Genomic DNA, 12718 nt, shown 5'->3' on the forward strand with positions numbered 1-12718 from the left:
CAGTCCTAGAGGTCACTGTTTTCTGTTGTTTGATTATGTTACACTTGTATACCCTTGTATCTTTGATTGCTGTTAAGAAAGAAAAAAGAAGAAAGAAAAAACCCCATCTCCTTACCCTAACCTTGCCACGTTCAGGATGTCAGCACGTATTCACAAGACCAGGCTGTTAAGGCTTTGCAAGGTATGTGATTGGGCGGGTACATGTATTTGTTCGAGAAGTTTTGGAGGCAAGATTCGGTCAGCATGACCTTAGAGAAATGGAAAGTAAGCAGGGAAGTGGATAGGTTGGTTGTGAAGCAGTGCTGTACAAGTCGCCAGTGGGAGGACTGTCAGTAGAGAAAAGAACTTGGAGTATAGGTATGGACCTTTCTTAGCCTGTTTTCAGTTCATTGTAGTCATCTGGTTTGCAAAAGCAGTCAGACACATAGCAGTTAATAGTATTTCCCCCCACCCCCAGCCTGTTACTCTGGATAAACTTTAGTGTGGACAGGCTTCTGGCACATTCTCATCTTGGAATGTATAGATTTGCAGTGTTGTTTCTAGAACACAAAACAGTTTTGATGATTCTGCAAGATAGATTCATTTGCTTTAAACTTGAAAAACAAGGTGTTAATCCTTCAGTGATAGCTGGTTTTCACAAGAACTTTTAATATCTGTATCTGGGAAGATTTGGGGTTAGTACGTGATTAACATTTTAATCTGTCATTTAGTGTTTTAATGGGCTCCTGTTTCCATAATTCTAGAAAATCTAATATTAGTGATGCTTTGCATTTTTAGATGCTAGATTTTTTTCAGCAGCCAGATACAATTTAAGCGACGTTTTCTACAGTATTTTTAATTAACAGAACTGTGCTTTATATTCAGGTAACTGTTTTGGGAGTTTAGCTGTGTGATATGAAAAGAAACAGATCTGGTGCATAATACCTCAGGTGTGTGAGCACTACCAGTTGTACATGCCATTCTGGAACAGCTACATTTGTCCTCTCTAAGGCAGCCCCATTGCAGTCATGTAGGCAGATGGAAGGTGTGTCTAGACACTTGTATTCATGAAAGTTGAAAGCAAAAGGAAAGCAAGCTTGTTTTGTACGTACTTTATGTAGGTGAACTGCAAATAAACTATTTCAACTTGAGAAGATGTAGCTTACAGTTGTTACAGCAGCTCTTGAAGTAGCAATGCTGCACTCGAGTAATTTATAATAAGGCCTAGTAATACATGCGAGGTTGAAGGAAGGTTTGTAATCACGTTATTTTAAAAGGGCTGTGCGCCCAAATATGATTATCTTATTCAATAAAATGTTTCCAATAATAGTAAGACCAAGGCATGTTCTGCTTTTTTGGAAAGCAGGATAATGACATTTCATGTGTGGCTTTTTGATGTCCTTAAGGAAGTCAGCAGCCTGCTTTTGACTCCTCCTAGGTTGGACTCCAGGCTGTGGGTTGGTATTTCTGTGAATGTATTAGATTAATCAGAAGTTGTTAGGTCGTATTTTGGTGAATGCATATGGTATTAGTTATTTATAATAAACTAATCTGCACCTGTTAAATGACACTCTGAAGAGTAGCTACGTGGAAAGGTCTGTTGTGTGTATTTAGGCATATCTGCTTGATTAAATAACTTTGAGTTGCACAGAAAGAAAACTGATGAGGGAAGTAAATTCTGTTCTGCCTTATGCATCCATTAAATTGTTCACTAATTTTTCTGAATGCTTTTGCAACCCAACTGGCCCTGATCTTTAGGAATATTACTGAAATCCCAATTGAGTTGGCCAGTTAGAAAGACAATCTTTACCTTTAAGTAAACATGTTCTATTTAGAGAAATAAATACATAAAAATCCAGTGAAGTGAGCTGAAATTGTGGCAGGGATAGATGGCTGTTGTTCCTGCCACCTTTTACAGCTGCTGTTAGCTGGGTTGATAAACGTATAATAAAGGGTAAAAGTTTACTTTTAGGCGCTGGTTTTCTGCAGGAGGCTCCAAGTGTTTGTGATTTCCTGTTGCAGGAGGCAAGAAATGGGATTAATGTAATTAATAGGATGCTGGGCACAAAGCAGAGGTGTTAGGGACCTGAGGAGGTTTGCAAGGAACACTGAGGCAGAAGCAGCATCCAGTAAAACCTGTCTGCTTCAGAAACATGCACTGCAGTAACGTGAGCGAAGGTGAGAAGCCCTGGTTGCAGGTATTCCCGGAGAGGTGAGAACGCTGCTGCCACACCAGCACGGCGTGGCAGGCCATCCTTTATCTCAGGGCACATTTTGCTTCCCATTGAGCTTTTAGTTCTGTAGGCCAAGACAGGAGATGGGAGAGGAGGTAATAGGAAAACATGCACTTCTAAGAAAACGCATAATTAGCCTTATCGGGAGTTTTGAAACATCTCGATCCATTCCCAGTGAGTAACTTCGTATCACAGCTCAGGGTCTTTGATGAGCTTCTCTGTAGTCCTGCGTTCTGGTTGGCGTAGGCCTTGGCGTATTGAATACCTCCTTGGCTCCTACTGTCAGGGATACGTGGAAAGCTCAGCTTGAGAATCAAAGCTTTAGAAACTATCTGTGGTTTCGAGATTAACTCTGATCAGTGTTAGGAGTAGAAATGAAAGTTAACAGAAGGATTAAAACAAGTGTGTAACTATATTCAACTGCAACGCAGCAAGAACCTCACTAATGGTGTATTGGAGCGTGTGGGTTTTGTCCTGGACTATGCGTGTTCTTTACTGCAGTCTGTGCCTCTTCTTCAAGTTGCATATCCTCGTGTGTTGCTTCCGTTTTCATGTCAGACTTTTAATATTGAGTACATATTAATAGAGAAATGCACAATGAAATCTGATAATACGGAAGGGCATCTGACAACGTTCACTTGTTTGTTTGGCTCAGTGAGGAGTATCATTTCCACTTGCATGTTAAATGACTTAGTGAAGGATATTTGGATATGACAGTCTAGCGCTTACCAAGGGAAAAAAGTACTTCTATAACAAAAAAAAAGAAGTTGCTATGAAATAACAGTTAAAACATTTTTAGTGCAATATGTAAAAATTGGTAATTGAAATTATTTTTTAAAGGTTAATTAGAACTGTTAGCAAGTGGAACCCAAGTGCTAATACAGAGTTTAGTTTTTGATGTACTTTACGTTCCTTATCTTACGCGTTTTGGTCAGGGAAAGAATATTCTGGGTTAGCTGACAGACAAACTTTTTTTTCCACCAAAGCTCATGAATGCAGATTTTATTGTCCTGAAAGCAGGTATGACTTTATAAAACGTGTCATTTAGTGATGGTAATATTTTCCTTGTTATGATTTGTATCTCCAGAAGTAACTCAAACGTCAATTCATTTAAAAGGAGAGAGAGAATTTACTAAATTTGCATTGACAAGCACTTCTGTTGGCTTTTTTCCTGGAACTGGGAGTGGCTACTGGGGATGATCTTTGTCCTTGCTGTTTTCCACAGTGAAGCAGAGAGCAGTTCCACTGATCTGTGGATGCAGTGTGGGAAGAACTGGGAATTTCACCTTCGGGGAGCGCATGAATGTTGGTTCCACACAGACATTCATGGGCATGGCCAGAGGAACGCAGATCCCACCTGTACTTGGAGGAATCTCTTCACGCTATTCATTATTGAGTAGCTGGCAAAGGTCACTTCAGTTCTGTGGAGTAACCAAAAAAAGAAACAATGTTAGGTAATAGGAAGAAAGGTTAAAAAGATGCCACTGTATCAATTGGTCATCCTCCCAGATCTTGAGTGTTACATGCAGTTTTGGTGACCTTGCATCTAGAAGATATGGTGAAGGCTAGGAAAGCTTTCACAGTTAGTGTGACGTGGCTTGGATGACTTGATGAGTGTGTATATCACGTATACAATCGTGAGTGTTGTGAAAAAATGAATAGAGCGTGGTTGGCACTTTGGTAGCAGAAGAAAACGTCCAGTTGAATAGAGGCTGGCGTTTTTATAGCCACAGATTTGCACAAAACACAGATAAACTCTCTCCCCTCTCATTTGGGAGGCAAAAATGTATTAATGTGTTTACAATGAAAGCAATTCAACAGGTAAGGATAGAAGCACTGACTGGTAATAAACTATAATACAGAGCCCTGGTGTTATTTGCTCGTTGCACTTTTTTCCCCTGAAGAATTTGTTGTAGGTTGCTGTCAGAGAAGTTAATTGAGATGCTCTGGGTCTCGCCCGTTGTGATTTTTGCGGTGTTACTGTTGTCAGTGGTGTGGTAGGTTATGGAAGTGGTCTGGGGCAGGTTGAAGGTGTTATGTTAGGATTCGGAGTGTGCGTGAGAGGAGACTGCGAACCCTGGCACGTGGGCTAATCCTGGCCACTGAAGAGCTTCAGCAATAGTATCATTTACAACACTTCATCTATCAGCGAGCTTTTGCCTTAGCAAAAAGTATTGCATTTTAATGTCACGTACCTTGTTCTTTTTGTGATATTACGTGCACAGGAAGGCGATGGCTGAGGATAAGTATATGTATGTATATAGTGTAATATATGCCTCTTTCTAAATAAGTAGCCAGCTGCAGGCTGTGTCAGCATGAGCGTGTTGGCAAATAGCCTTTGGTACCCGGCTTGTGCCAGGAAACACAGCTTTGAAAGAGCTCAAGAAGTGACTTTGAATTTACTATCTGAAGTGTGCCTTTCCTACACTGCCTGAAGAGAAGTGGGCAGAGATTAATTTAAGCCTCTTGCTTTAATTTACTGCCACTTCAGTGCAGTAAAGTGCGACACCCACAAGTGAGATTGTTTCAGAATAACGCTTACAGAAGTATCAAAAACTTGTTATAAGGTTTGAGATGATGTGGAGGTCAGTCCTTTAACAAGTGTAAAGTTTTCTGATCAGTAGTGCCTAGTTAATGCTGACTGTGCAAGCAAGATGTTTGCAAGACTTGGTCACCAGCCCAAAATGTCATGACTGGGAGTTGCACTGGACTACATGCACGTTGGAGACTGCTCCCTAACGAACTGCCTTGGTCACTGGTGCGAACAGTGATACCAGAATAGCAGCTTAGGAGACCTGAATCTTCTGCAGAATCTTTTCTAAGTTGACAACGTTTTGCAAAGAGTTTCACCTTGATTTGGATTGTGCTGAAATATAAAAAGATACCTTGCAGCAACACAAGCTTTGCAAACTGTTGATGTGCTTTCCTTTTCGATTTCCCTTTCCAAAGGTACTGGGAACCTCTTTTGGTGAAGTGGAACCTGCGTATTGTACCTCTGTGGTGGTGTTATTTTCGTTGTGTACTCAGACCTAGTCCCTGCTTCAGAGTTCTGATTCTGTGGTGTTCATTGATTTAGATAACCCTTAAATCCAGAGAGCAGTTCTCTGTGGGCTTTGCTCTGGTTAGGTCTGTTTTTCACATCACTGTGAATCATTCTCAAGGTCCATTAAATCAACTTCTTAAGTTATATGACTTCTGTCGATAGTTTGACAGGGCTTAATTGCTATACAGTTTGATATGAAAAGCTTATTTATTCAGAAGTAATGAATCTTGTTAAATACAGTCAAATGCATTGGCTTTGTCCCTGTTTTATCTCCTACTTCCTCCTCACGTGTTTGGTAGCAGCCTCAGAAGGTCACACCTGAAGGAGTTTTGTACCTGTGCTGAATTCAGCATGATGGGAAGACTGTTCTGTCTGCAGTGGATGTTCCAGCATGCCCCTATCCACTGAAGAATTACCCTTTAATATAAACCAGCTCTTGATAGGTTAGCATTTCTGTTGTTGGCAGCGTGTGACACTTTCTAGCTTGCGGTACAGGGTGGGATCCTCGGAAAGCTCCCAGGTCAGTATCATGTGTGGCCGTGTCCACTCTGGTTTTGCCTCACCTTGTCTGATCGTTTGTAGGGGTGGTGAGGCTGCTGCTTGTTACTCTGCTTCCAGAAATGTGATCATGGCTCACAGCTTGGGTGCAAAAATGTTTCCCTCTTTAAACTCCCACACACAACAGTAACATACAGTTCCAGAAAGAAAAGATTATAGGAAAATGAGGAGTTTCATTAAAGGGAATGACCCACAGGATAAAGAGATGCTGATTCTTTTATTAACCCCTCTTTGTCGTTATTCTATCAAGACAGTCTTATTTTATTTTAAAATCCATATACTTAAAGAATGGCAAAACAAGTGCAACAAAAACCAAATCTGATCAAAGAATGGAACCCTATCCAAACAAGGAAACAAACTCAAATGTAAGTCGAAATGTAAAGGCACAATAAGGCACACCTAAAAGGATCCTGAGAAACAGCTGATGGCATCAAAGCAGTAACAAAACTTTTTTCAGATGCTTCAGAAGCAGTAAACCTATCAGTTTGCTTCTGGTGAGGTAAGATGGCTCAGGGGAAAAGAGGCTGTAGCAGAAAAACTCACTTTTTATGGTTGGTATTTTCTGTGGAGGAGTTAATGGAATACCGGGTGTATTGCTGTTGTGAATCTCTTGAGAGAGGGGTCTGGCTGTGTTGGAGCAGGTGAGGAGTGATGTGGGTGCTCAGAGGAGATGAAGCCAAGCCTACCTGCAGTCTGTTTTAGCAGCAGGTCTTAAAATCGCTCTGAAGTGTGGAATCCTTTCATCAGCTGCACGCGGTTTCTCCACTTTTCCCTTTGTTCTGATTCAGCTTGTTTGTATTGCAGTTTTTGTAAACTGAATCTGGGAAGTGATCATTCAGAAGCAAAAATGTCTTTTTCGGGGACCTTTTGTTTTGTGGGGGTTTTTCATGGTGTTTTTTTTAATGAATTTATTTCAGGTTTTGTTTTGATCAGAGACCAAATAGCTGTTGGCACTTGCACTATAGTTGCTCAGTTTCTTCTCTTGTTCTTCTCTCTGGTCATACTTTGTCGTGTTGATGCTCTTGTATTGATGGGCTTTTGTTTGTTTTTTATAGTGACTACAGTTCCTGTCCCACCTCTTGGATGGAAGAGGGCTATGACCCAGAAGTGAACTCTCCACTGTAGAACAAGAACCTCTTGTGGAATAACTGTGTCCCTTTAAAAGCAGCACCCAGTCTACAAAAAATAGAGTAGAAAAGGTTATTTTTGGAGCTGACATTTTTTGCTCATGTGACCTATGTTTCAGCATGTAAATGGTGAAAAACGGGGAGGTAAACATTTGTGCCTGCTTCTGAGCTTTCTGTCAAGTAGTGCTTAGCTCTGTGGAGCGTTAACCAAGTTACGTGAAGACCAGAGTATATCCTAACATTCTTTTTTTTTTTAAAATAATATACCTTTTTTTAGCAGATGTATGTGATAAAAATGAAGTTTATATTTTAAGAGCACTTGGGCAGATGCTTCTTGTTTAGATCTCAGCATTTGAGGCAAACATTTTTACGTAACATCATCCTTTTTCCAGAGCGTTCAGGTTGATCTGCTGCAGATCATGAAGTATCCAGCAGACTTGAGTGTATCTGTTCAGTATTAACCATGGTGTTGCTCTGAATGCTGTCATGCAAGCTTGACAAACCTTTTTGTGATGTAAAGGCTGACTTCTGTCCTACCGCAACCGGAGGAAATTTAATGAGGTGAACGTGGTCGTGGCTTTTTTAAAAAAATTAGTTACCTTCTTAGTTGTTTTTTTTTTAAGTAAGAGTGCAAAAAGAGGTTAAAATGAGCAGCTGAGGGGGTGAAGGGCACAGTTGGCACGAAGTGCGGCCTCTCGTGCTCCACTTCGAGACGCACTGCTGCCTCAAGGCTGGCCTTACAGCGTGGTGGGGAAGGGAGGAACCCAAAGGTCAGTGAAGCACAGAAGCTGAGGACATTGGACTGCAGAGGCCAAACTCAGAGTAAGTGGTCGTATGTATTTATTTCTTTTCTTAGGTAATTTTGGCTTGTTCATAGATAAAGTTGAAAAATAAAGCTGAATGGTAAACTGGAGAACCTTCCGGGTACGTAACAGGTACATTTCAGTTATACAGAGCAACAATGGAATTTTCATCATTTTGAGCAGTGGAAATTGCTGTGACGTGTTGGAAAGAACAGTTTGGTTTCAGATTCCTCAGAGAGTTGCCTCAGCTGGTCTTTAGTTCAACTTCCATTAATATCCTTCAACCGGCTTGCATTCTGTTTCTAGCCATTTGGTTTCTTGGCTATGAAAGCAGTTTTAGCATAGGGTGTTGCCTGGTGCGTGGAAGTTAATGGATCTGGATGCAGTTGTTAAGTTGGGGGTGCAGGAGCTGCCATTTGGTTGGCTTTCAGGTCTCTGATCTGCCCTTAATGTCTAACATCATTGGTTTGGTCATATTTGATTTACAGCCTCCGGAATAAAACGTGCAGGGATCACCCCTTTGTAGCCTATGAGGCAATGAGCAAGGAAGGAGCGTACTCCAAATTCTGTCATGTCCCGGTTTTACACATTGTGCGTTGTATGGCGTTTCTATGCTGTTTGTTCTGTTTTCTCCCCACCTCCACACCCATCTTATCGTGAATTTCATGGGTGTGTTAATTGTAAACAGGAAGTAACTGGGAATGTTTTAAGTTCTTACCTGTTTTGGTCAGAGGAACAAAGTCAGCAAAAAGAAATGCTTAAGTATAATATGAAAATCCACAGCACTTTTCCCCTCCTATTTGTAGAGGCCAAGCTTTGGGAAATAAATTGTATGATTATTTCACTTTGGAAAATATGACAGCTGGGGAATGTTCTTTTCATTTACAGATCCTGGCCATGAGGTTTGATGCCTCATTTTATTGAAGGGAGACACTGGACCTAAATGGCGCAGCATGACTTTGTTCCTGCCTGGCTTAACTTCTCAACACCACAGTCAACCAAGGTAACTAACGCAGATCACCTGTGCCTGGCAAAAAATTGCCCCAGTGTTTTGTTGAACTTAAAATGTTTAGTTTTAACTTGTTTTGTAGTTTTAAAGGCGGCTTTTGGAAACTTACTAGGTGAAAGTAATTTTTGTTGCCCTTGTTGCAACAAAGGTATCTCTTTTATTTCAGAGGAGGAGCAGTCTTTGTGTTTAGACACAGAAGTAGTTCAGTGTCTGCATTGAGTGGAATCCCAGATAGAAAATCATTAAAGAAATGGCCCTAAATCTGTGGGAGTTAAGACTTCAACCTCCACTTACTTACAATTCAGGATATTATTTGGGTTTGATTTATGAAAATAATCTGACCCTTGCTGAGTAGTATATTGGTGATAAGCCCTTGGGCTCTAACTCCAGACTCAGAAATACCCATTAGGTGTGTGTGTTTGTTTGTTTGTTTGTTTGCAGCCTTAAAATGAGGGCAGTTTTGTGTTCACCACCTTTCTAGAACTGATTTCAGAAGCAGCTTAGGTTGACCCAGGAAATCTGTTTTAAGACTATAATAGTTTGCATTGCTTGTGCACGGCTGTGGAGAAAAACATTTTAATAGCGAACCAGATCATGATGGACAACCCTGATCAACGAGAAAGAATACCGCTTTCACCTTCATGCTTAAATATGAGGACACAAAAGTAATTTCAGGTTACTTGATCCATTTAAAAACAAACCTCTCTCTTTTTTTTCTAAATGAGGCAAAGTAGAGAGTAAAACACTTTTTGGATTTTTAATGCTAGAAGCATTAATGTTTTCTACAGCATCATAGTTGTTTCAGTCCAAAGTTCTTTAACTTACTCAAGTATCTCTGAATTTTAGTCAGACTGATTTGATCCTCCACTGCTGTCTGCTCTTGTCTTTAGAGGGAGTGAATGAATGAACACCTGTATATCATAGAATTTGTTAAATGAATTTTGCAGAAAGTATGTGTTTCCAAAGACTGCTGGTAAGATCAGCGTGTGAGGTTCTTTCTGATTCTGTCAAAGATATGTGGATTTGTGTGCCGTTCTGACCAGGTTCGTGTGGTTGCTGACATTGCTGGCTAAGCAATGCAGATATGGATGCTGTACTGAAAACTAGTACAGGCACGTGGGGTTTGGTTCCTTTTCAACAAACAAAGTGTCACCGTTGGACCGACAGTCTCCTTGAGTGCCCTAACAAATGCTTCACGACATCACTTTTTACTTTCTGCAGTCCCCAGCAGCAACCTTTGAGAAACATGGAGAGCATCTTCCACGGGGAGAGGGCCGCTTTGGGGTGAGCCGCCGGAGACACAACTCTTCAGATGGATTTTTCAATAATGGGCCCCTCCGAACCGCAGGAGGTGAGTAAAAAGGATCAGAAGGCAGCCTGGGAGCAAGCATTTTGGAATATTCTACAGAATGAAGAATTCTGCAGAATATAAACAACATTTTTCCAAAACTGTACCTTCTCAAAACATCCTGTAAGAAACCTGTTTTGCTCTCTTCTCCCGTGCTGTGTGCTCAGGCCTCAGAGTTTTTATGGTAGCTGTATGTGCAGTGTGTAGCTTGGTTTGTTTTCTGCTATAATCACACAGCAGCTTAATAAGCTTGGCCTAGCAGTTACTTAGTGAACACTGACTTAACAAGAAAAACAGCCTGATATTTCCAGTATTCTGCATGCTGTGTTGACTTTTTTATTTGCATACTTATCTCCTTTTGTTTAGACTGCTGGCATCAGCCGTCCCTTCTCCGCCATGATTCTGTAGATTCTGGTGTTTCTAAAGGAGCTCATGTTGGGCTTTCTGGCAGTCAGCCTGGCTGGCATGGTCCCTCACGGGGCCATGATGGTGTGAATCAGCGTGGTGGAGGAGGAACTGGAGTCCATCGCCACTGGAATGGCAACTTCCATTCTCGGAAAAGTTCCGCCTTTCAAGAAAAGCTGCCTGTTGAATCCAGGGAAGAGAAGAAGGAAGATAAAGAGCAGTTGCAATTTGAAGAAGAAGACTTTGTAAGTGTGTAGCTTCTCACTGGAAGTGGCAGCTGTGAGAAGTGGCTTTTCAGATCTCATTTTTATTAGCACTGATAGGTGGCGAGGATCTAGAGTTGCATTCCATTCCGTGTTTGAGATCACAGCAGATTTAACAATTATTCCAATGCTGACAGGATGCTAAAGGGTACCTGAAGTCCTCAGGACTTGATGACCTGTTTGATTGTGGGGTTTGGCACATGTATTTTGCCAAATGGTTATTATGAACTGAACACAGCATTGTATCACACAGGCGAGATCTTCAGCAAACCCCGTAAGGTGACGCTTTGGTCTGCACAGGAGGAGTAGTTGTATTGACTTTGTGGCTTTGCTTACAAAGCCTTATTTTTTTTTCTGCTCCTAAGTACATCTGTTCAGCTTATCTTCAGTCTGCCTGCTGTTCCTGTCTACTGCATTCTGGTGCATGTTGCTATTTGTGATAACCTTTCCAAGCTCGTTCATGACATGCTCAGATCCTTGCAACTGTCTGTTGTGAGTCTTCTGGAATAGTATTTTGTTGTCAGAGGTGTTTTCTTATCTCTGTTCATCTGTGGATCGGGGTTTCTTTAGCCATTTCTTCCATCAGTATCTTAAATTAGTCAACTTTCTCCTTATCCAGCATTCTGATTCATGTGGTATTACCAGTATGATTGTCTCTTACATCCTGGCTCTATTTTTCCTGGAATATATTTAGTTGTCCAAGCTTCACCAAATAGTACATGGACTTAGGGCTTTCATCCATACCATGTACATTCCTTAATGCTATTGCTTTGAGATATACACACCTTTTCTGCTTTCTCTTTCCAATTTAATTTTTTTTCTCCTGTCCTCTGAAGAGGATTCTACTGTTATTGGACCATATATTTTACTTTTTGCTTCTCATTTCTTGCTATCTTTAGGCTCTTCTTGACTAGTGTGATGAGGTCAATATCGTCTGTAAGGTTCTGGTAACTCAGTCCTTTCACCTAATGCAGTTCCTCTGACTTCATCTTCAGTACTAAAGCCATTGCTGCCCCCAGTAATAAGAGTTGCTGGTGATAGTGTGCACACTTGTGTGTTTCATCATCTTGAGCTTTTTGCTCTTACTCAGCATTTCTCTCTGGAAGGCTGTTTACAGCTGACATTGTCGTGGCAGTTTGATGACACTGCTGCTATTCAGGAAGTTAGGAGCTGGAGAGAAATATATGAATACCCACAGCTGCTTCAGGGCAGAATCCAGAGTCTACACTTAAATTGCCCCAGGAGCCAGTTTGATTGAAGCTGCTGGGTTTTTTCAGGGAAGTGCCCAGGGAGTGTTGCATGCTCTTGTTCAGCTGCTGCTGCTGGGAGTGGTAGCCTGCACACAGGGTGGTTAACACCTGGAGAGCAGCGATAAAGTTTGTGTGTGGATTGCTCTTAATCTGATTTCTCAAGAATACTTTAATTCAGGGTTCCTATAAGCCTGTTCTTTAGACTACCAAAAACCTGTTGAAATGTAGAGTTACTGTAACAATCGTGGCTGCACTGTTGTACACTCTCTTGGTCTAAATTTTTTTCCATGTACCACTCATTCTCTTCTTCAATGCCTTGATGAGTGCCTTTCCCCATCTACATGGCTCTTTCTTCTGAAATTACTTTTCCCCTTTTTTTTAAGATTAAAATACCACACACTGTGTAGCAGCAAGCTTTCCTAAGTAACTCCTGTACTGTCTTTGCCATAGCGATGAAACTAATGTGTACTGTGGTTAAGTATGTAGCTGTTAGGTCTGTGTGGCTGATGATGGCAACACTTTTCCTTAAAGGTCTGCAAATTAGGCTGTTAGTCTAAGTTCTCCTGTGATGTGAGCACCCCGCTGTAAAACTGACCTGTAACTGAAAAATTAAGCACTGAAACAGAGGAATTTCTAGGGTCTGAGGCAGGAATTTATGCTATGGTGTGACATTTTTTTACTAACTTATAGAACAGGAAT

At 41.1% G+C, this 12718-nt stretch overlaps 1 protein-coding gene across 1 annotated transcript in view; it reads left to right on the forward strand.

Annotated features, from left to right (window-relative positions):
* The first annotated feature begins 7501 nt into the window (after positions 1-7501).
* GPBP1L1 (GC-rich promoter binding protein 1-like 1) overlaps positions 7502-12718 on the forward strand; it is a 16423-nt gene continuing 11206 nt past the window's right edge. The window contains exons 1-4 of the mRNA XM_010194268.1: positions 7502-7763; positions 8633-8747; positions 9975-10104; positions 10468-10751. Coding sequence (XP_010192570.1) covers positions 8688-8747; positions 9975-10104; positions 10468-10751 — 474 coding nt within the window. The 5' untranslated portion in view covers positions 7502-7763; positions 8633-8687. The remainder of the gene's footprint in view (positions 7764-8632; positions 8748-9974; positions 10105-10467; positions 10752-12718) is intronic.

This window comes from Mesitornis unicolor, unplaced genomic scaffold (genome assembly GCF_000695765.1).
Source record: "Mesitornis unicolor isolate BGI_N332 unplaced genomic scaffold, ASM69576v1 scaffold5611, whole genome shotgun sequence".
Lineage (NCBI taxonomy): Eukaryota > Metazoa > Chordata > Aves > Mesitornithiformes > Mesitornithidae > Mesitornis > Mesitornis unicolor.